Raw genomic sequence first — 24936 nt, 5'->3', positions numbered from 1 at the left:
TATGCCATGGACAATAAGGCCCAAAGATTCGCAGCAGACTGGGGGGGAACTACTGCAAGTTCTTAATGACGATTACAAGGTGATGTGGTGTCCGCAGCGGTTGAGGCTTTTGGATTTGCGATGACTGTGTTTTGTTGTTTTTGTTCTTATCTCGTTTAAGAGGGAATGGAGGGTGTAAGGACTCAGCTTGTTGCCGGGGGGGGGAGTGGGGGGGGGAGGTTTATAAACTTTTCATGATTCTATTCTTAGCTGTAACTTTCCACAATGTAACTTGAATGGAGGAAGGGAGGGGCAGGAGACAAACATCATGCATTCACACAGTAAGATTTTGCCACTGCTGTTCCACTGGTACAAGCATGGAGATTGTTAGACCACACGGTAGTGACATGTTATATACAAGTGCTCTTTGCTTTTACATTTTTTCATATTAATCGAGTCAAACTCTGTGGTTCGAAATTAAGATTTCATGTGCAGGAGTGAAAAAGAGATCCTGAGTGCCTGGCATCACCCACTGCTGGGAAACCAGGAGGGAGCAGCCCAGTGCACTCCAAATCTAACTTCCACATGAGATGTACACTATCTTTTTGTCCATTTTGTACGATTCTTTATGTTCATTAGAATTCTCAAATACTAAAAGTTAGTGTCACATATGCATGTTTGACAGGGATCAATTGCCTGGGGGCCGAAATCGGCTCCTGCTAGCTGCTGGTTTCAAGCTAACCAGGCACTACTAGGCTAGAAGCAGGAGCTAAATAGCCCCCAGCTCTCCGCAATTTCAAACCCTTAACACTCCGATGAAACAAAATGGCAATTTAAATTTACTATGTGATTTGAACTTTTCACATAACAATTCCAAAGTGTTTGACTCAAAAAGACCACTATACAAAAGACAATGATAAACAGAACACATTTCATGAGCGAATGTAAATAACATTTTATTTACTATATTTCTCTAGAATGGCAACGCATTTTTCAAACAAGACAGTTGTACAGTACAAAACAAATTGCAATGATCACACTACAGTTTTCTCTTTAAAAATAATCTTCTGGTTTGATTGGCTGAAATGAGACTTAAGACAACATTCCACTGGATCAAGAGTCCGCGTGGGCAAGATTCTTTCAATCTTAACAATGAAAACATATGGTCTAAGTGAGCTCTCTCACAAACTATGGTTCGAATACAGGCCTGACAACACAGTCCTTTTAGCTTTTTGTAAAGGCCAACCCTTAAGTTGTGGAAACCTCAAAATCCCCAGTGTGGCAAAATTCTGAGAGACCATTCATATCCCTGGCGAGTGCTTTGTCACACCATATCTTTACAAAGGCTGTATGAGGCAAACCTGGCTCCAGCTACTTTTTCTTCTGCTCCTCTTCCTCGCTCAGATGTGAGTAATTGCCTACCATGAATGTTTGTAAGCAAGCAGCATGGAGGATAAGTGATTGCCACTTTTCCAACAGTATGCCCACTGGAATGGCACAGTTTTTAGAACGCCAGAGGATTACTTGACTGGGACCATTTCAGTAATTCTTTGTAGCCCTTTTATTCCTGCCTGCCGCATTGATTTTTTCGGGAAACCAACTTTGACAAATGACATACATCAACTGTATGCCTGAACTGTGAGATCTTTTCTTGCAGGTCTTGGGCAATGCCCAGGATTGAAGAAGTTCAATGGATTTGGCAAAACCGTGCTTCTCCATGGCAACAGAAGTACTTTCAGTCGCACGGACTAACACAGAGTTTACCATTTCTTTTTAGAATCCATGTCCTGGAGGTGAGGAGCACAATTGGCTGAAAATCCAGGGCTGTTGCACTGTAAATCGCCTGCAAGCCAAAGCCTTTTGTCAGTGAGACTACTGCCGCCCAGTGGTACCTCCACTTGATTACACACATGTATAGCAGGAAATAAGTTAACTGGCTGGAATGTATAGTAGGTGGCTTTAGAAAAGAACGCCAGTCTGAAAGATTTACAAAAAGCTTGAGATTTGTAAAAATGCTGAGCCACTAAATAACAGTGTGCAAGAACAAAGAACATTTCCTGCAGCAACTTTCCCAAGCATTGCTTGAGCTGGCCATGAAAATCTGCTGTTTGTCTCCTCAAAGCTTCCTTGAATGTTTAGGTGTGTTTCAACTACTTGTCTTTCAAAATGTATAAACTGTTGCCACGTGCCTACGTGTTGCATTTCAGCATCTTTAAAATGTCAAGCAGACGGTGGTCAGGTCAAATACTGTGCATTTGGGTCCCAACAAAAAGCACTCTGTTAATTAAGTGCCTTCAGCTTAAAAAGGTGTTGGTTATTTCCTCTGCACTTGACATGATGTTGTCAGGGCATTTGTCCTTATAAATAAATTCAGAGGTTGCCTCATTGGTTTCGAACTGGGATAAAATCGGGCAGCTGTGACAACTGGTGAACCAGGGAAAACTACCTCAGAACACCAAGCCCTTAGATTATGTCGATTGAGTAACTGGATCCAGAAGGAATGTTGTATCCTCTTCGACTGATTGTGGCAGTTGAGGACGACATGGTGTGGAGTAGCAATGATCCGTCATTGCTTTCCTTAGTGATTTTCAACTCAAATTTCACCCACTGCTCATGGGCATTCTTCATCACAATGTTGAGTAGAGATTCTGAAATGTCACAACAGTTGCTCCCAAGTACCCGTAGTTTGACTTCCAGCATCCAGAGTTTGTGGTGTGCGTTGCGTTTTCCCGATAATGTTCCTAGGCCACTAGTCAAATGGAAATAAAAAAATATTTTAAGCTGGTTTCTCTGTGCTGTTAACATCCAAAAGACAGCAACTCAAACTGTTCTTTAGGGACAAATTATTGAAGTAAAAGCAGTTTAAAAACAAGAAGAAAAAGTGATTTACAGTTGTATATTGTTAAGAATCCGTTATTCATACCCTTGAGGCTGAGAAACAGTACATGATCTTGTGCCTGCGTCAGTCTCATGTTCAATAAGACCGTGACACTAATGCAAAATTATATGAGCATTGTACATTAAACATTTATAGATTGTACATTCCAAATTCAATTGTGTGTAATTAATTTGTATTACAAGTTTTCACTTAGGCCAAGTTATCAATTGATACTTTTTTTTAACAATTTCACAGCAATATAAAATGTGTAACAAAAATAAGAAGCAGGTCAATGTCACACCAGTCCACTTTCCGTGAGGTCATGTGGTTGTGTGGCCCAGAATCAATACTCGCAGTCACAATGTCAAACTGGAGTAAAGGGAATCAAATTTCATTTTAATATGCGTGAAGAATGACACAAGAACACTTCTGGACAATATACATACAAATTGGCATAAACACATAACCATAACAATAGCTTTCCATTTATAAACTGTGCATCACAATACAAATTCAATACACCTGGTGTACCTGTTCTATTTGGGTTTGTCATATTGTGCATGCATTAGGGTCTATTCCTTGGAAGCATCAAAAGAGCACTAAAAAGAATATGGATAGCATCAAAAGAGCAATAAAAAGAATATGGATACAGGTAAAAGTCAGGTCTATGTGCACTGCAATTCAGACTTTATGGAGTGAGCAATATCTTTAACTAGTGAAATTGTTGCTTTCAGCAATACTACATAACCTAGCCAAAGATAAGCATAAAGCAAGCACTGCCAATAGCCCCGTTCTCCCTTTGTGTAGTTGTATAATCTGTGAAGATCATTGCCCATTACAGTATCATCCTTCAGTACAAGTGAATAGGTAAGTGAACAAAAAGAAAAAAAAAGTATTTACAATTGCATTATGCATTCTAGGTGACGTGTTGATAGAATACTGACAGTTAAGATTACTCCTTCAGATCTTTAAGACTTGCAGGATGAAAGCAATAATGAAATGACTATCAAATACACGTTGTACTTCAATAGTTTCATATGGTGCTGTCGTAAGAGTAAGCACAACAGTTTGCTCCTTGTGTGACAAAGAAAAAAAAGAAAATTGTTGATTTCAAATAAGATATACTAATGTAAATGGACAACAAACAAGATTGCATAACATACATCGAGCAACACACAATCACGATAAAAAATGTGAGATACATAAGACATTGAAGAAAACAGGGCATTATACTTCTTGGTCCTGGATGGTTTGCAATGTTGCTGTCAAAAATATGCCTTAGGAGACTACTCCTGCATGATAGACACTGTTAATGAAAATATACATTGTTCTTTATAACTTTAGTTTGTCGTTTTTCCATACTTGAACAGCCAGAAAGTGGCATGGATTTCTTCAAATCTATTTAAAAAATACAATACAGCTCCTGCCAAACTATGTATAGATCGAAAAACAGTTACTGGCAATGCACTCATGACCAATTCGGCAAATAAAAGTTCACAAATTGGATTCAGCCCTATTACTAAATTACATAGTAACAATAAAAGTATAGCTTTAAATATAGCACTGGACACAGACTAAAATTGATAGAATTGTATTGATCAAGTGGCAATATAGGGAATGATATAGAAGTAAACATGTCATTGAGAAAAAGCATATCTGAAGGCAAAGCGACATGTCTTTAAGTTTCAATTGAACTACTAGACGTTGTTGATTGGTACTGTTGACAGATAAGGTGAAGAGACCGAGCACATGATACGACATTGTAGACCACACAATACAAAACTCCTCCTCCTCTCCCAATGCAAGAAATATAGGATTACCTGCAGAACTGTGTTTCATCCAAAGTAGCCCGAGATGACAATTGTTGGTAAATTCTGTCGACTTGTAGACCTCAGGAGAAAAATGCTTTGGGTCTTGCGGGAGTTATTGCCCCTTACGTCTGCAAAATTGGCCCAGCTGTCAACTTCGGAATCTGGGTAACCACGGTTGGGTAACCATGGTCACAAAATACAATTCTTTTGAGAAAATGTGCAGCAGTGTTCTGGGTGTCCTCCCATGATTAAAGTTATGACATCACATTACTATACAGAAAGTCATCTTATTAAAGAACCGAGGTTGTGAAAAAAGGGTATTGAAATAAAACTATGGTGTAGCATGAAGGTAAGTAATTTCGAAAACTAGATTAGAAAGTGTAGGCTGAACTTTGAAAAGAATCTGCTTGTTAAACAGATAAAACAAATATTGACCATGGAGATATAATTAAAATTAAAAAAAGACTTTAGGGTAGGAGATGAGAAAATAAACAATAAAATTCATAAGTGGGAATATCAACACAACATGAACAAATTCATGAAATACCTGTAGCCTAGGCTCAAGATGGAAGGAGGGATTCAGATCTGAAGACAAAGTTCTTGGTGAAAATTATTTTGAGAGTCCAAAGCATAGACGTACCTTTATTTAGGATTAGAAGTTGGGCTTAGCACTGGCTGTAAACACCCCTACCTGCAGTGAGCCATTTGGCCAATTGCATATCAACTTTTATTCCTTTTTGTTTCATTACTTTGTGTTGTACTTTCCCTGTAGAAGGAGGGCCTCTCTCACATCCCCCAGGACCAGTGGTGCACCTGCCCTGCATACAGTACAAAAGAATAGGTGTTCTCAAAAGGAATTCATGCGAGCATAAGCCAGTGGTAGACATCTACGTTACCCTATGTTTCAAGAATATTTATTTTAATGGGTTGTCTATCATTTGACAACACAAATTATGGCAATAGAGATTTTACAAACCAACACCCTACTAAGGATAGGGGAAACAAGGAAGATCCTACTGAGTGTCTGCCCCCATTCGCATGAAATGAAATGAAATATTTTATTTATATCGCGCTCATAAACAGGTGTTTCATGACAGGGTTCACAGCATCTTCACAGTCCAACTAAAGAACACAACCCCTCCAGTTTTTGTTTCTTTCTGACCCACATGGAGTGAAACAGTGGAAAAAGCTGCTATACAGTATGTCTTACTTTATAGTTGAGGTAATTTAATTGCATTTAAGTACATGCAACACATGTACTGCATATTTGTGAAAAGATGTGAACAACAACATCTTCTAATTACTTTTTATGTAGTTTGCTTCAGGTGCACTGAACTTTTCTAATCTTGATCACTTACAGATCTTTGAATTTCAAGATTCATATATTGAGAACCACAAGACTGTCTATGGTGGACCCTTTCACAGATACATTTTATGCTGAAACATGGACCCTTGCCACATACTCTATGAAATCTGATTAGAAATTGTTAAATCAGTGGACCACAAGCAATATGATCTCAAATAAGATAGCTGTGGATATTCTTTGCTAGGTCACATGTTTTAGTATACAATGGCGTACAACTGAAAAGAGATGTATGAAAAACGGCGTGCTAAGTGACACGCGTGAGTACAGACATGTTGGTATCATATTTGTGAAAAAAACATGATTCTGATTGAATGAAAAAGAAGCAATTCATACAATAGATAAGTATTAAAAGAATTGTATTGAATATTTTTACTGTGACAAAGTTATTTTCAAACTTTATTTGTTGGAATAATTTTCTTTTTTAAATGTGTTCACTTTAGGCTGAGTGGCTTGCATGACGACAAATCCATTGTATTCACCAGTCGCGCTAGGAAACTCATCCCTCTTGGGTCTTACTACACATGCAGGTATGACTATGGACTCAGATCCTCAGCATTCTGCAAATCCACCACATATAGACTCTGCAGGCCACACACATGTACCATATGTTGAAGAAAATAGAAATTATTCAGTCGACTAAAGAGAAATAAAATATTTGCTTTCCTTTTTAAAATGCATGCTCTGCTACAACAGCAGAAAGATATAAAAGTATTAAAAAACCAGGTTCAACAACATATATAAGAAGTCATATGAAATTAGAATATGAGGCATATAACTATTAGGTGGAAAGTGTAAAAAGGAATATATTAGAAAGAAAACACATTTTGGGGGGTCTATATGGTTAATGAACATAACTTTCGTAGACTCTGGAAAAATAAAGTAATATGCGAACAAGGATCGGTTGACGGTAACAAAAAACAAATATTAGATAAATAAATGCTTGAGATTGTTGGAAATCTGCTTTTTATACCAATTTCAAACCAGTTAAGCAGGTTAATCTGTAAAAACAGACCGGATACTCACGGTTGCTAGGAACAGGTGGACAAACAGTACCATCAGCATTCGAAGAACCAAATGTGAAAGACACACTGCTCGGAAATCAGTTTTCCGAGTTACGCATAGTGATAGAGTATCATCTTCGGATATGTAGGCCATCCAGGTGGAGTATTTGCGGCAACATGTATTTTCCTCCAAACGTGACATCCCTTGGAAATGGTGGCAGCTAGACTAAGTAGGAACTTCTTCCATTCTGATCAGTTTGGATCAGAGAAATCTTCGTCCCCGATATCAGTTATCTCCCCAATTGTTAAGATGGATTTCCAAAATCAGATTGTTGGAGGCCCCTCTGTTATGGTGAACACGGAAGACACAGGTTAGCCAAACCCAATTACGGTAAGGTAGCAGAGTGGCAAGGATAAGTCTCAGGAAGGGTGTGAGAGTGGTCCCGGGCTACAATGAGTCCATACAGAGCAACACCAATAATTCTAGTTCAACAGGAAAGTATAAAAATATACTATAGTTTATTAGGCCTTTAAGATATACACTAAGCAGGTAAAACCTCCAGTCAGATATTGTCACACCAACACTAATAAAACCGATCTATACATTCACCTTTAGGAGAAATAGAATAGCATGTGATTCAATGTCAAGTGAAACGCAGGTAAATACTCAGATGCATTACAAATAGAAAGACATCAGGATATTCATAGAGCAGCTTCCCTAGCACTTATAAAAACCAACCCAACAATGGTTTGGGGCATGCGCCCAAACATCGCCAGTTCCAAAGTAGATACTGGACAGGTCGGTTTATCAAGAAATTGGCGATGCAAGTGGTTATGTTTAATAAGAGTCCGAAAGGTAAACTCGCTCAAGCCCCGTCCTTCGTATAGTCCTAGGAAGGGATCCTTGACCAGGCCTCCACCAATCAAAGTCAGGAAAGAGTGACTTAGAAACAGGACTTTACGCCCTTGCAAGCCTACGGAGAAGAGAAACAGCCAGGCTGACAACCTCACCCCCGTGCCCCCTGCCCCCTTCAACCTGACTCAGATTTCTCCAGAGACCAAACTGGTCTTCAAAATCCGTTGGGGACACACTCTTTTTGTGCCTGGAGCAGTCAAGGAAGGCCCAGGGGTCGCAGGTGCAGGTCACTTTCAGATGCAGAATTGTGTTTTTCAGTCACAGTGCTTAGGAATTGGTTCCAGACAATTTTCAGAAGAACACCCAAACGAGGAAAGCTGAAAACTTCTGTGGCGCAGCCCACCACAGGACACAACCAGGGATCAAAGGAGTGTTGCAACAAGAGTCACCAGACAGGCAATCTTCAATGGACGGACAAAGGAGCAGGCCCATCACGGCTTCCGCTCATGCAAGATGGCTGGAAATGCAGCAGCAAGCATTTTGTTACACAAGTTGAAGATCCATCATGTTTCAAGGATGCACTTGGAACAGTGACAGCTGCAGCAAGGTAGCATAGGGGAAATCTAGTAAGTCCATAGATTGGTCGAGGGTCATGTCCGGAGGCACATATCCTCGAGCAGAGGTAGCAACTTTTTGTTCCAACCGGTACAAGCGCTGAATCACCAACAAGAGTCTTGTTGTGGGTAGACAGAGGAGCGGGGTTTCACCTGGACAACACCAGCGTTGATGCTGGTCAGCCTCAAGGGTCGTCCTCAGGTCATCCGAGGTCTGCATTTCTTCACTGAGGTATTTTCTCCTCTGATGATCTGTCGAATAACTGGAGGAGCCCTCCCTTTATCCAAGATTTGGGCTGGGGTATGCCCAAGCCAACCAATGGTAAGGACTTGCATCATTCAAATAGTTAGGGGCTATCCAATCACAGACAGCCACAACATTTGCCCAGCAATAGACATTCATGCACCAGGGATTTGGTTTGGGACTAGACAGTCCCAGCCTCTTTCTCTGGCCACACACACAAATTGCCCCTTAGCCCGCAAAAGCCACAGCTTTCCACCGGAAAGGGCAGACAATGCATTTCCTGACTTGAGTAGATAGGAGGGAGCCCAAAGACAATTTGGTCAAAGAACAAGTGAAAAACCTCATTGCACAGCCATTTTGCTGTAAATGCAAACCTGCACAAGTAAAATGTTCAAACAATAGTAGAAATATCACTGCTGCCACCAGCTTGTCTTTGGCACATTATAAAAGTAACCAAAAGCAACTATATAGTAAGTTATAAAGTTGCAAATTACCTTAACGGCAGTTCAAGGTAAGGTGGCATGTGCAAGCAATACAAGAAATTCACAACGAAAGACAGCCTCTCTGTACTGATAGTCTCAATGGCTTATCAGTTTCGCCATAAGAATGAAGAAAAGGGGAAGCAAAGTGGAATACTTTACTTGGCGCCAAAAAGTCAGGGCACAGTGTAAAAACAAAGGGTGTCCCATAGAAGTCTATGGTAGGAAAGCAACAATAAGAACATCTTTCCCAACATCCATTTCTTCCTGGCTTTGCCTTCAATGCACTTTCATTCATGGATTCCTGTTCATACATGAAACCCTGAATATCGGCCATGATTCTTAACTAATAATGAAAGTAGAAAAGACTGTTAAAGAAAAGGCAATTGATTTTAAAATCAAAGTGGAATTCTAATATGCGTAAAACATTCAGTGAAGTAAATAAAGTATCTAGATTTAGAACAGTGACAGACGGCCATCATTTATTAGAAAATATATATTTCAACAATAAAGTTAGAACTCATCAATAGGCCCGTACTAACAAAAACATCAGTATTGGTGTTTTGGGATAAATAGCGATTACACAAGGTACAATATATTAAGTAGATGCCCATGGTGACAAGGTCTTCGCAGTAGAAGAAAGACAGAAATAAATATTGTAGACGACAGTGGAGTTGATAAAAGTATACCACAAACTAAGATTCTTGTAGGTCACAAATAAAGAGAATGATCACTGAGCGACTCACTACAATAATACTATCGGAGAAAGGATTTGTTGATATTTACTCATCGCAGAAGTGTCGCACAAATGTGAATGCATTGCGTACAGAGTATGTTTTTTGTTGTACACCAACAGCATGACAAGAGTAGTCTTACCTGTCGCACTCGCAATCCAACCACATTTATTTATTGGGTATTTATAATGCGCCTATACACAAAGTGTTTCAAAGCGGAACAAGACAAGGAGTTTGGGGGGGTCAGGGATGACAAACAAAAAACGGTCCTACTAGGCTTTGTGACATTCAGAACGGAAAAGTGCAGTAAATGAGAAGTGCGTGGGAGAGGGCAGGGGAAGTGCTGGTAGGGGGAAGAGCACCCCATACAGAGGCGTGTGCTATGATTTACTCCTGCCAGGGCACTTGACCCGTCAATCATGCAGCAGATTACACTGCAAGATTGCAGGTTTGGTGCGGTTTGCAGATATTACCTTTTCAAAATGTAAAAGATACAGCGAGAAAGAAGAAATCTAATGAATATATGGTGCAAAGTGGATGGCACTACTGCTGGTCGAATGTAACACTTGAGTGAACCCTTCCTTTAAGGTATTTTCTTCTCCCAGACATCCGAGAAACAGTCTAAACGGATTTGTTCAAAATCAAATTAAATGCCTCCGAGTTACCCTCTTAACGTACCTCTCACCTGCCTGCTAGCTAAAAATGTTTCTTCGCCTCTAACCTGCCTGTCGCACTTCCTCTGCCTCCATTCTAGCACCTCACCCATCATGGTCATGACCTGAGCACAGCTGGCTGTACCGCCTACCTGCACTTAAAATGTCCAATGTTGGTTGTCCTTAATCTATGTATGGCCACTTATGTATTGTGGCCAGTGACTTCCATTTACACACTTCCACAACCTGGTCAGAATGTCCCTCAAACTCACCCCATTGTAAGAAGCTCACTACTTCCTGTTAAATCTGATTTCTTACCTATTGTATATTCTTAGTGATCATTGTTGCTCCTGTATATATAAATAAAATGTTTGATGCTGTAACCCGATATTTACTAAATGTACTACGAAGTCTCTGAAAATACACTATTTTCAAGGGGTGATCTGAAATATGTCTCAATGGCCTCATCATCATGAGTAAGCCTAACGAAAATTAAAACTACTATCCACTTAGACTCTGCTATAGTCTTCATAACCACACAGCAGAACAAATTGTATTTAGGTATCCCCTTAGCCAGAGCAATTCAAATGTGTGACCTGAAAAAAACAGCTGTGCCAATCAAGTAGGTTACAAATGGCAATCATTATGAGAAGTGTGCATATTGAAGCCGCTCTGTAAAGCAGCATACAGTTGAACTTTTAAATCAAGCTTAACACAAGAAATGACTTTGAATAAGTACACAGAAAAACTCACTTTGCACATCCAAATGCCATTAGCCTGTACTTGTTATTCACTGCCACACAGGTTCCATCGGCAACATCTTGCGCCCACACTCCACGGAGCTGCTGCAAGAAAAAGATTTGCAAACATTCAAACATTTTGCTAGGCACAGCTTTACTGTAAATTGCATTTACTACACAATAATACATTAACTAGCTTTAGTGGGGACATTGTGCAATGTGTCAAAATAAAAATCCGTCTCGAAAAATGAAAGAAATTGCTCTTAAATTGGCTATTCACACCAGAATAAGATCATTTTTATTGATTGAAAAAAATGATCACTGCTAGAATGTTTTTGTGTAACTTTCCTAATCGAGTCCACCAGAATGTCTGCTTTTTATGTGGGTCTTAGCTGATTTTTGGGGTAAGGCCATTTTGCCTTACCAGCTTCCCTCATTCTGTTTGGGGTACACTAGTCAGTTCCTATGGTTAACCGTGCACGGACTAATTTTCACCTTTATTTTTAAAGAGTAGCTGCGACAGAATGCCATCTGCCGATGATGGGTTAGCCTGAGCTTTTTTGATTTTTGTATTAATGAAATGATGCAGGTCATTCTAGTTCTGAAGGGCAGGTCTGCTAATCAGACCACCATTTCATGATGCTACATACAAACAGTGCACTCGCATGCCTTGGCTGTGACTGACGCCTACAGCTGCAGCACGGCAGGTTCAAAGGTCACATGTGCATTCCACATAGCTACTGGAACAGTGCCAACAGGCAGAGGTGGCTTTTAAATCGTATGCACCTCCATCAAAACTTTGTATCCTTGTATGCCAGGTGGCACGTTAAACTGTAAATATAAGCCATGTCTGGTAATGACAAGCGGGCTACTGGGGTCACTCAATTGTACAGGTGCAGCATTTGGATATCACCGAGTCAGCTTGGTGAGCAGTGCCTTAGCCATGACAGGGCTGATCTCAATTAACTGTCTAGTCCGGCTGCCTCCATAAAAGCCATGTGAAAATGCCCTGGTAGCTGCATCATCTCCCAGTGGATGGCCAACACATTTCTCCCAGGGTACTGGAACCCTCCCAAGAAGGTATCCGGTGAACCCATGCTTCATAGGCAGTCCTGAGAATGCCACTCACACCAGTATGCTGATCAGTTGGGTCCTTTTGAAGACAGAAAAGATGGGAAGGGGCTGGGGTTAGACTTGCCCAGAGGAGAGGATAGGCCGGAAAGGGGTTTCCATCATCTTGGTTTTCTGCTGGGGCTCTACAGCTTAATGCCCACCTCCATTTCCTGCAGGGAGAGTACATTTGTTACAGCAGCCTGGATTGTTCCCCCCCCAGCACCGGCACAACATGCTTGGTTTGGACCATAACAATGTAGCAGTTTTCCTTTACAAGGGTAGGAAATCATGTGCTTAGAGGATTTATCTTTGGGTTCTGAGAAGAGCAAGTAGTATTCATCTGGAGCTCTGTTGGTGATGGACACCATCTCAAATTCCACTGCTTTTGAGGTGAAGGCAGCGATCCAAAGCAGACGAAAGCTCTGCTCCATAACCATCCACAATGAACAATGGTGGGGCCAATGCTGTGAATCAAGGTCTCTCTGCTGCCTGTGCATTGGAATCAGGATCCTGCTCACAGGAGTTAAAGGAAACCTTACAGATACCAGACAAGATTCCTGTAGTCAAAGTGCAGAACTAAGGACTCCCCTTGTCCTAGGAGATCCTGGATTGCGACAGCAACCCAGAAGCAGCTTGGAACCCTGCATACCATCTCAAGACACCCTTGCTCGACTCACTTTGAACTGCCACAGGACTTGCAGTGCTGCTTTTGGCACAAAGGATTTCAAACTTCCTACCTGCTTCTTTGAGCTGTTTCAAAGTATACTCGATCTAGTGAAGCAGATTGCTGCATCTGGAGCGCTGACTTTAAGTAACATTCAAATTACTTGTATGATGTGTACTGAACAGGCTGGTGGCAACAAACCATTGTAACTTTTTCCCAGTGCACAGCCATGCAACTTAATTTTTTCCAGCAACAATGCCTTTATAGAACGATATTCTCAATATGGCTGCACCTTGTGTTAAATAAGACCAGTCCTTTGTAACATCTTTGTTGGCGATCTTCCTTCCTCTTCAGTTCAGAAGTGAATGCATTATCACAGTAGTTCAAGAACTCCTAGTCAGTTCTTTGTATATGAACACGGTTGTGCGATGATCTGATATGAATTCACAATTCAACAAGGCTAAGTCCCAGTGCCAGATCTGGTGGGGACAGCACGGTCTCCTTTGTGTCCCACTTCTCACCCCCTGACGCCTGCTGGGACAAGCCATTATTTTTTATTTTTATTTTACGGCGAGTATTAAAAGACATTAGCACTGGAGCTCCACTGCTGCTGCTGGAGACAGAATCTGCATGTTCCAGCCAAATCGAGTGAGTTTGTCACCTCTTCCAAAAAGGGAAAAAATCCCTCTGGAGAAGACTCCCCCTTAGGGGACAGACTTAAGTCTCCACCCCTCTCCCAGAGACAACCACCTTTATGGGGGATGCAGTAACTTAGATGTCCGAAAACCCTTTAACAATGGCTGGCTCGGCTTGTGACTAAAACATAATTTCATCCTCTAAGGAAAACAGCAAAGCGACTGAAAAACCAGCCTCCTAAAAGCCACGTCACGCAATGAACAAATGATTATGCGCGCTGCCCGCCGAGTTTAATTACACTGCAGGGCACATTGGAGGAAAGACGCTCGAAGAGGTAGAACACCAAACATGGAGTGGTGCCGAGACTAGTCAATGCAGTCCAGAAAGCGAGAAAACGTAGTCATGGGTGATGAGGAACCGGCCACAAGCTCCCACACTGAGGTAAAGTGAACCAGGAGGAGACCCCCCCCTCCGCAGCAGAGTCCAGTTGAGTCGTTTAAGTGGCTCTGCAGAGAGACAAGTGGCTATCTGCCCAAGTAGCCCTACCAGGGAGCACTGCTCGTCTTATACAGGTATGCGTTGGATCACGAGGAATGGGAGGCAGACAGAGCCCCGGTGTGGGGAAGAAACGGAGGAGTTGGTAGAAATGCAGAGGGGAAAGAACAGAGCTTTCCTTGGGCAAGACCCAAAAGTAGGTTTTTGTTCTTCTACATTTTCTTTTGAGCAGTAGGGAGAGAAAGTAGGCTAGAACAGGATTTCCGGACAGAGATCATCATTTATGTTTGACCCTATTAATACACCGACTAGCACCCCTTGTTACCCTGTTTTGTATAGAGTTGGGCTAAGGATCACAAAATTAAGGAAAGATAAGGTCTCTGAATCAGAAGGGGAAATAAACCTTTTGAAAATCATGCCCGCCTGTCAGCCTCCCGATACTGACCTACCACACCAAATTTAGAACTAGACAGCACATCCCGATTCTGCTTCCACCTCAAGCCTGCCCTGCCCCACCTTGAGGGGGATTTGCTGAAGTCGCGTGGACAGGCAGTATTGATTGTTTTATTTTAAAAAGCTTGTGCATGACAGTGCCAGAGAGAGAAAGCGAGAGCGCCAGAGAGGGAAAGCACCAGATAGAAAGAGAAAATGACAGAGGGCCAGAGAGAGAAAATTAGATTGCCAGAGAGAAAATGAGAGAGCGCCAGAGAGAAAATGTGAGAGCACCAGAGAATGAAAATGAGAGTGAGAAAATGAGAGCGAAAAAATGAGCGCGCAAGTGAGAGCGCCAGCAATAAAGCGCCAGCGAGAAAGCGAGAGCACGCCAGCAAGAAAGCGAGAGCGCGTCAGAGAGATGCTCTTTCGAGCATGAGTGCGCATGCACAAGAGAGCAAGCAGGAGAGCGTGAGCATGTGTGTGTACTGCACCAAGCAGTCCTACAAATCAATTAAATTAGGAATATTGTCATATTTTGTTGGTGCAGCTTCATGAAAATGTAGTAAAAAGCTCCTATGTGCTGTGGATGATTGGCATCTATTGATTTATTTCGTGTTTTATTCTACAGAAACTGTTAAATTTATCAACTCTACAGTATTTTTCTCAAAAAGCCCAAAAATGCACAATTTGAACCAATTTATTAAAAGAATCTTGGGGGTAGGGCAAAGACCCACCACCGGTCCTCTCTCGCTAGGGGCTCCCATCTGCTTTTGGTTGCACTAATTTAGGGAAAATACGAATACTCCCCACCCCCACTAAAAATGTTAACCATCTACAAGCGAACTGAAATCATTTAGATTGCCAGTGACCACTGGAGAGCCTCTCCGCCCGGCACCAAAAGCTGCCCCCATCACCGTTAGGTCATGGTGCTGCAGAGAATGTGATGGGGAAAGTTGTTCACGATTGACAATCGCCACATGTGTGAATGTTACAGGTCCTGTCCAGTGGTGGGCTAGGGCTTGAGCCCGATTTCTGGTTAAAAGGAGGTGACCTGAAGCAGGTCAACATAGTATACCACAAGATCCATTCATCTGAAGCCAAAGGGCGATCAGGGATTAGTTGGACCGTTGCTGTGACCAGCACTGACCAAGCCAACCACTGCATGTCAGAACTCTGCCTTGGTTTCCTCCTGAGGGACACACTGGCATGAAGCCTTGCTCGGCATCCATCGCTTTTCCATGGGTGGAGTTGCCACTGGGGTCTGCATTTGGCTGGCACCAGACTGGAACTGGGTGCATGGGCACTTTTTAGTCTCATTGCTTGAAATGCTGCTGGTATCCTGAAGAGAACTGCTGGAACCTCACCAAGGTGCTGCTGTCATCTCTCACTATGAGGAAGGGCCTGCTGGAAATCTAAGTCAGACACCACTGCTCCATAGTGCCTGCAGAGCCCATTCTGAATCATACAGTTTGTTAGCGAAATCGAGAAGTCTTTACTGTGACCTCAGCTCTCTGCCACCGTCTGACATACCAGTGACTGGATGCTTCAAACCCACAGCTGGTTTACTTCCTACAGCCAAGTTTAATGTGAGACATGTTGTCCCCCAAATCCCTGCCATGTAATGTCATGTCTGGTTTTGCAAGTGGGGGTTCAGCTACCTTGCATCTCCAAGTGCCCCTATACCTTGACTTACATTGGGCATAAGGTCCTTATGTATAGAGGAGTTACCTTACTGAGCTATAGGCAGTGTAGCATGGGTCAGGAATCCTCTTATGTCACTTGGAGGACTGGTAGGCTACCCACCAAATAGCTGTAGGACTAACTGAAGTTTCAACAGCACCTTTCTACACAAACCTGCTTGACAAGATCACCTGAAAACAGCAGCGATGGCCTAAAGCATTGTTCTTGTGTGTAAAGGTGTGATAGCAATTTTAAGGCTTGCAAATCTACTCTTGAACTTTTTCTCACTCACTTTAGTTTATTTACAGTGTACATTCTCAAGTGGCAGGCAACCCATGTTGGCGTTACCAAACTGTTGCTGTGCATTTATTATAATGATTTAACTTCGCAGTAGTGCGTTAAACTTGATTAGTTATGTTTAACAAACAGTATATTTTGTACTTGTATGCATGAGCACCTGTTCCAAAACAGATTTGCTCTCGCTTCATTTATTTCACAACATGCTTACCGCCTACTTGGTCTCATGTCAATTGTAGAGGGGCTGAGCCAAGCCTTAAGTGTAAACCAGTTGCGCCTTCAAGTTGGCTTCTTAGAAGCCCTCAGCAGAGTAGGTTCTGAAAAACACCCTCTTAATCGCCAAGGGATTGATTCTGAATATTTTAAATCCCTCCCAACTTTTAATACTTTTAATACATCAACTAATTTCGAAAGGAAAGTATTTACAAAATGTGATAGTTGCATAGACAGTACTGCATAAGGAAAATGTGTCATTTACTGTACGTCGTACTTTGTATGTACACTATGTGGTATACAATCCCACCCAAAACCAACTCATTACTAGATTTAAAAAAAATAAGGAGGTACTTAAAATAGCATAGAACTTTACTGTTAACGTCATATTCCTAATGATGCGACAAGACCAAATCCCAAAGAAGAATGGAAGCTTCCAATTTTTCACATGTCCCTCTGAGAGCCGTTTCAATAGTTGGTTTTCTCACATCTGAGAATAATTACCCAGGTCACTAGATTGGCAAACCCCATTGCTTGAAAAAAAGCCCGACTGAAATCTACCTCAAGCACGGTGAATTGGCCATTACAGGATCAGTAGTCAAGCTATGGTTAATCCTACCCCTACTGAAAAATAGGGACTCTTGTGGGCGTGTGGTGTTCTTGTTGGAGGTAAATTGTCTCATTAATGCTGCATAGTATCATTTAGGTTAAGAACATTTCAAAGTTGCAGGTGAACCTACTAACTGCTCACCAGTCGTCTTTACTGCATTCAATAGTAGGTAGCTGGGGATTTTAATGCTAATCCATGCATGCTAGAAGGGGTAAGGACTGGCTTGCAGGCACGTCGTGGAACGTGGATCGTATAAAGCACAGTAAAAAAAAAACTGAATAAACAAGGGGTTTGTTTGACCAATGATTGGAGCAGATAATCACCAACTAAAGGGTCATTTGAGACATACCTGGAGAAAGTACATGGTCCAACAGTCATTCTTCGACCACAATTTATTTTATTGTGTGTAAATGTTCCTATCAAACATCTCTTGATCCAGTGGTCTTCAAATTGTGGGGCTAGCCCCCTTATAGGGACCCAAAGGATGTCCAGGGCGTACAAGGCACTTTAAAAAGGAAACGTGGTGAGTGACAATCATTTTACTCAAGGAGGTGCTGGCATGAAAAAACCCAGTCTTCACCTGAAAAATGAGATAGATCCATGGATGGACCATAGTTTTTGATTCTGATCTATGGGTGCGAGTACATGAAGGTTGAAGGTGTGGGTGAATTGACAGCAAATACAACCATTGATGGCATCACACGATCAGAGCATGACTCTAAAAATGGCAGATTATGTGGGAATTTGGAATTCAAATATACTAAGATTAGGCTTGAAAAGTACAATCTGCTGTCCCTGCCCATTCTCAGAATACTGAGGCTGGCCCAACAAGTTTGCCTTAAAAAGGGTCGATTTAAATCTATTCTGAATTACAAAGCTAATATGGAGTAGGATGTGGCCATTGCTCATCTGAGAAAACGAATGCTAAACAGCTAAAAAAACTAAAAGGTCAAACCGTCACAAGGAAATGTTAAGGTAACAGCAACTAAAATGAAACAGTGATGAAAAACAGGATGATTTCAAAAGGAATGGGCACAATCTGTAATGGCTTTACACTACATGTATTGAAGCAGCAAGGCTTTTATGCGTACAGCGCACCGACCACTATTTATTTATTTTTTTTATCTTATTGCATCATTTGATAAGGTGCACCTGGGAAGGCCTTTGGGTAAAGTTATTCTGAAGGGAAATTAAAAAGGCAAAATTAAATTGTAATCATACTTTTGCATGTTCGGATGCAGTGAAAAGCAGATGAAACTGTAAAAGTTAATTCAGGCAGAAACACTAACTCTGGCCTGAAGCAAGGATGCATATTGACCCTTTGCCTATTCAATCTTTATTCAGCAGACTGACAGAAGCCTTAAGAGAATGCAAGAACTTCCCTTCAGAAATTGGCAAAACATTTCATTGTTTGCATGTAGGGAGTTTGTAGCCCAACCATCGTGAAAAGAAAGAAGTTTAAACACAGTCTGGAGAAATGCATGGTGCATACAAATTATCAGAAATAACATGATGCCTTTTGGTAAAGGTAGACCATAGTACTGAAAACCTACCAGGCTTTTGGGTACCCAAAAGTAAATCATATTGGAATTGTTGTAGTTAAGTTTTTGAATCTCTTCAAGCAAAGTGATTGCAGTCCGTAGAGAAATTAAAAAACAAAAAGTCATGGCCACAATGGCCTCCTTACAGGGTTTTGATTACCAATACCGTGGATTTGTATTGCCAGACAGTGATCCCAACTATTACATTTGGTGCAGAAAAAGAAAATGACAGACGTAAGTTGGAGTAGAGCATTAGATGGGAACACTGGAAACTGGCATTAGGTCTCCCTCAGTTTCTTCCGATTGGATTTATATGGGCAGAACTAGGAACACAACTGTTAGAAACAATTTCTTTAATAAAAAGGCCATCACTGCATTATGAGATCATGAAAGCCCAAGGCGACTGCCTACTACATTTTTTTTCAACTTTTAGAATTTTTGACAAAGGAGGTGGAATAAATAGATTTTAGTATTTGAACAAATTTGTTAAAAGACAATTAGAAAAATAAAGCATTATTTTGCGGGGATTAGGTTTGCAGTTTTAATTTTAAACATGTCAAACATGATAAGTTTAACAGCTTTGATTTTTGCAAAGAACGTTGTACTGAAGATCTTACATTTTCTTTTCCCCATTAATAAAAGCTCAAGCCTTTATAATGCGATTGCCAGACAAACACGTAGATACATCAAGTTCCACTTAGAGACTTATAAGATTACAGGATGCATGCAAGAAGATCCCTAGGATGGAATTCTGCTGCAGGCTGGATAGTGGAACAGATGTGATTGAAACACTGAAGCAGTCATTAGAAACGATCGCAACACCAGCCAATCCAAAGGAGGTGCGATTGCCTTCACACAAAAACTTTGCATTTCCTCCTCACAACAGATCATGTCAGCGGAAGTACTCACAGTTAAATTAGCTCTAGCTCCCACTCAGACCATCACATTCTACCTCATATATAGGCCCCCTGGTTCTATATATAAATTTGCTGAAGACCTATCTTGTATTCTTGCCGACAATACCAAAATTAAATCTCATATCATCTTACTAGGTGACCGCAATTTGGGTCTTCAAGACCCCAATGATGCTTCAGCTCACGTTATCAACGCTTTGCTATCCAATTTAGGCTTTACGCAACACATTAACGAGCCAACACACACCAAGGGCAGAATCCTTGATTGGATAGCCGACTTAAATTGTGAAATCAATGTGGAATCCAACCAACCTTGTGCGTGGACAGACCACCACTTAATCACCTTCACCATCCCTGCCAAAAATGTTCGCGCACATGACATTGCACCTGCGATCTCCACGAGAAATAAGAGACATAACATATGAAAAATTACTCCCGCTTATCCTCCCAGATCTCAACGTACACGCCTCCTCTGGTACTGATCCAACAGTCCTAGTAGACCAACACAATCAGACTATGCTGAAAGCCCTGGACCTCATTGCACCCTTCAAATCCAGGAAAACCAAACCACGGGCTCACCTCAACTCTTGGTTTACACCTCAGTTGAGAGTTCTACGCAAAGAAAAACTGCATTTGGAAGCGTGCTGGAAAAGTAACACCACTGAAATGAACAAAACGAGCCTTGCACTAGCCACCTTGAAATACAAAGAGGCTATACTTCAGGCTAAAAAAGACACCTACAATAAGCATATCGAACAAGCCAAATCAAACACTAAAGAGTTATTCAAAATACTAAAAGAATTGGAATCACCAGTTACCCCACCTGACACCTGTACCAAAGATAGTACATGGTGCGCCAATATTCAGAAGGGGCTCCGTGGGAAAATATCCACTCTCCAAACTTATACCAATGATAAAAAAACCTGCCTTCAGATTGACCCGCAACCTATAACCCATCAGGACAGAAATAATCCCATTGTCCATTCTCAGAAACCATTCAGCTTCTCGTCCCTCTCCATCACAGAAGTAGAAAACATTATTAACAATATCAAACCTTCCAATTGCCAGGGTGACTTATGTCCCACCCCCATTATCAAGTAGGCCTCATTACCTAGCTCCTTTCATTATCACGTTCAGATGCCTGGGTCATACCGCTTCTCAAGAAACCCTCTCTGGATGCAAGCATACCAACCAACTACAGGCCCATCACTATGGTGTCATTCTTGCTAAAATTCCTTGATCGAGCTGCCTACTTGCAGATCCAAGACCATCTGAAAACTAACAAACTCTTGGGACTTAGACAATCAAGTTTCCATCCTCGGCACAGAACCGAAACCGCTCTTATTGATCTTAAAACACAGATTGAAGACCTAAAAGATAAGGGAAACTAAACTGGCTCTTCTACTCCTACTAGATTTATCCGCAGCATTCGACCTAGTAAATCACCAAATCCTCTGTCGGCCTCTCAAACTAGCTGCCCACTTCTCTGACAAAGGCACTGCCTGGATCAGTTCATTCCTGGACAATGGATCCATGAGAGTTTTCTCTCCCTCTGCTACCGTTTAACCGTTACCAGTGGGGTACCACAAGGATTGTGTGTTTCACCTACACTTTACGTGTTTACAAAGCCACTGTCCGATATCCAGGATTATCTGGGTGTCACCTACACCAATTGCGCGGATGACACCCAGATACTCATCCCCATCCCATGACCACATGGCTGACACACTTGCCGTAAACTCCACCTACCAAGTCATCGAAGCATGGATGGCGCAACACGAACTCTGTCTTAACAACGAAAAGACAGATCCTTATCCTAGGCTCTCCCCAAACACTCAACAAACTAGACCCATCGTTTGAATCTTTTGTCATCAAAGGTAACATCATTAAAGCTACAAAGGACACTAAAACCCTAGGCATCTATATTGACTCCACCCTCTCCCTCGCTAGACAAATTAACGCAGTATCCTCTGCCGCAGCGTACACGTGTAAGCTCATTAAGGCGTGCCGTCCTTTCTTATTCTTATCACCAGCCAACTGCATCACATTAGCCAGGACTCTGGTAATGTCTAAAATCGATTACTGCAACGCACTTTATCTTGGCACCAACCAAGGCAACATCAACAAGTTACAGATAATCCAAAATAATGCCATCAGAGCCGCACTAAATATCCCCAAGAACCATCACATATCTGATACCAGACAATCTCTGATGGCTTTCAGTAACACAAAGAGTCTCTGAAAACACTTGCACTGACACATAAATGCCTTGTCAACCAAGCGCACAGCTATCTGGCCAGTAGACCCGCTTACCACACTACCAACAGACCCCTTAGAAGTGCCCAGACCAACTGCCTCTCCATACCCAGCTTTAACCTTCAAAGATCTGGTGGGATTAGCTTACCAGTCATGGCGGCAAAACTTTGGAACTCTCTACCGAATCCCCGTAGAGCAGAACATTCCTTCCTGGCATTCAAGAGTAAGGCCAAAGCATGGCTGTCTGCTCAAGACCTGCCTTGAATCAATCTGCTCACTAGCCACTTCCTCTGCTCATACCCATTGCTTAACTCCATTTGTACATATGTAATTCGTCATCCTTCTAATTAGAATCTGTACTTAATTTGTAAATGTTTTCATGTATCTTGCACAGCCTATTACCCGTCTTTGTTTATGCTTATACTAGGTTGTAACCCGAGTAATGCACCCGGATGCCCATGGGCCAGGTGGCCAGGTGTGCTTTGTAAATAAATAAAATACAAATACTTCTGATTGAGATAGTTTGGTCTACTTGTACATGGCTTGCGAATGTTGGAAACAGACTACTTTTGGGCCTGCCTAATGACCAGATGACAAATTTCATTACATTTTAGGTATTGTGGCTTTTTGCAATATTTTAAACAAATATGTACTTGTCTGAACAACGGATCATTTTACTTTTTTTTTTTTAAACGTGTTGTGAAAGATTTTCTTTGTATATTACACCATAATAAATATGCATTTACCTCCTGATGTATAAAATGCAGTAATTATCCCATCCACAACTTACTAGATCAAATTTTACAAAGATATTTAAAATACCACAATTTTTGTACTGTTAACACCATAGTCTTAATGATTTCCCAAGGCTAAATCCCCAAAAAGAAGACTATTCCAGTCTTTCACCAGCTCCTATATTGTATTCAGACTTACTTCCAATACACTTTCTATAATTGGTCCCATCACAATAGAGAGCAATTAATGAGGTAACTAGAAATCCTTATTTGGGTAACTGGGTTTGCCAGATTGGGAAATGTTGTACCTCAATTGCAGAATGAGGGATTTGGGAGCAATAGCAGAGCAAGAAGGAAATTCACACTGCTGCAGGGTAATGAGGAAATTCTGTTAACACATCATTTCTACTAACCTGAAGAGTGCAGTAGAGCGCAGTAGCGCATTCTGGCAACTTGCCTCAAAATCGAATAATCATGCATATTAATTCAATCTAGCCCACTTTAACAAACTTTACTGAGCCCTGACATTTGTATTTGCTGTTTTTTCATAGCACTGTCTGGTATATTCAGTTATTGGATTATGGAGGCTTGTGGGGTGTAAAGGGAAATGCTAGTTTGAATTTGACAGGGTCAGCTCCAAGCACTGAAGCAGCAATAGTGAGTCACCAAGGAGACTGCATGTTTGGGAGGTTTACACCGTAACAAGTATTAATGTGGCCAATACATGTTCCATGGTCCCCAGGGGACTTCAGGCGCTTGCTTAAAGAATTCATTAACATTTTAGAGGAACCCCAGAGATGTTCCTAGGCGCTTCAGACAATCATTCAATGTTACAAGCCCGCTTGGGGTGACATGAATAAGCTCATGAAGACTGTTTTTCCAACTTGAAACCAGAGAATGTGAAACTGACTATAAGAAGAATAAAACAGACAACCAGAATACATGAGCTGTTCCATTGGAAGGCCAATTGGGGCAAAATCAATAACTGTAAGGCAGTGCTCCAAATAAGATGTTGAAGTGGGAGTATTTAACTCCCTATTTTTAAAAGTTGGGAGTAAAAATATTTTTTACTGAGTAAAAAGGGTAAACCCAGTTTTCAATGGAAGGATTTTATAAGATACAGAACCCTGTTTTAACTAGAGAAAGGAATATTTTTGGAACATTTCTTAGCAGCTAGTTATTCATGCACATTAAACGATAAATGATCTCTTCTGATTAGGCAGCCATAGCATTTTCTTCCGATGGTATGAAGTGCACTATTGGTTAAAACATATCAATAGAGCTGTGGGGTGAAAGCACTAGAATAAGTTCCTATGGTGTTTGTTGCTGATTTTTAGTTGGGAGTATTTGTATATTTTTAGTGAGTAAAAGTGGCAGATACACACCTCATCTATAGGGATGCTGTAAGGAAAATAAAGGGGAATCACAGTCAAACTATCTAGACCTTTCGAAGATCATTTTCAACCGGTCTTCTGGCATAGTCAAACCTGAAGAGACAGCAGCCAATGCGTGTGTTACAGAACTGCCATCCATGCTTCAGGGCCAGTTAAAGGTGATTTACATCAGATGGCAAAATAAATCAGTCTGAACTTGTGATGGTGGTGAACCACTGTGTAGCTCGTCTACAGCAAACGGAGAACCAAGAACAAGCTCAGCTGCAGAATCTCCAGGGGCAAGCCTGCAATGGGGAGAGGGTTGTTCAGAGAGGGATTTAGGAGAGATAATCAGGAAGGGGCGGAGGAGTCCCATGGGATGGACAGCAATGGGAACTCCACAGCCTGCAGTTTGCAATTATTGCAAATATGAGGTCACTGAAAGAATGAATGCATGCATGCATGTATAGTCCAATGAGTAATCCGCTCCCACCACCGGAAAGGATCATTTCTTAATCTCAATGGCCCCAAATTCAGACAAACTAAGCCAGCACACACACACCATCAGATAAGTAACAATACTGAGACGGCCAGAGAGAAGACCTCGCCATGAACTCCTA

The 24936-nt window shown here is 41.5% G+C and overlaps 1 protein-coding gene across 1 annotated transcript in view; it reads right to left on the bottom strand.

Annotated features, from left to right (window-relative positions):
* Positions 1 to 24936, bottom strand: part of RIC1 (RIC1 homolog, RAB6A GEF complex partner 1) — a 1165874-nt gene that overhangs the window by 509427 nt on the left and 631511 nt on the right. Inside the window, exon 7 of the mRNA XM_069626020.1 lies at positions 11369 to 11460. Coding sequence (XP_069482121.1) covers positions 11369 to 11460 — 92 coding nt within the window. The remainder of the gene's footprint in view (positions 1 to 11368; positions 11461 to 24936) is intronic.

This window comes from Ambystoma mexicanum, chromosome 6p (genome assembly GCF_040938575.1).
Source record: "Ambystoma mexicanum isolate Mex_15411 chromosome 6p, UKY_AmexF1_1, whole genome shotgun sequence".
Taxonomy (NCBI): Eukaryota; Metazoa; Chordata; class Amphibia; order Caudata; family Ambystomatidae; genus Ambystoma; species Ambystoma mexicanum.
The sequence above is the reverse complement of the archived record's forward strand: the minus strand, read 5'-3'. Positions and strand labels throughout refer to the sequence as shown.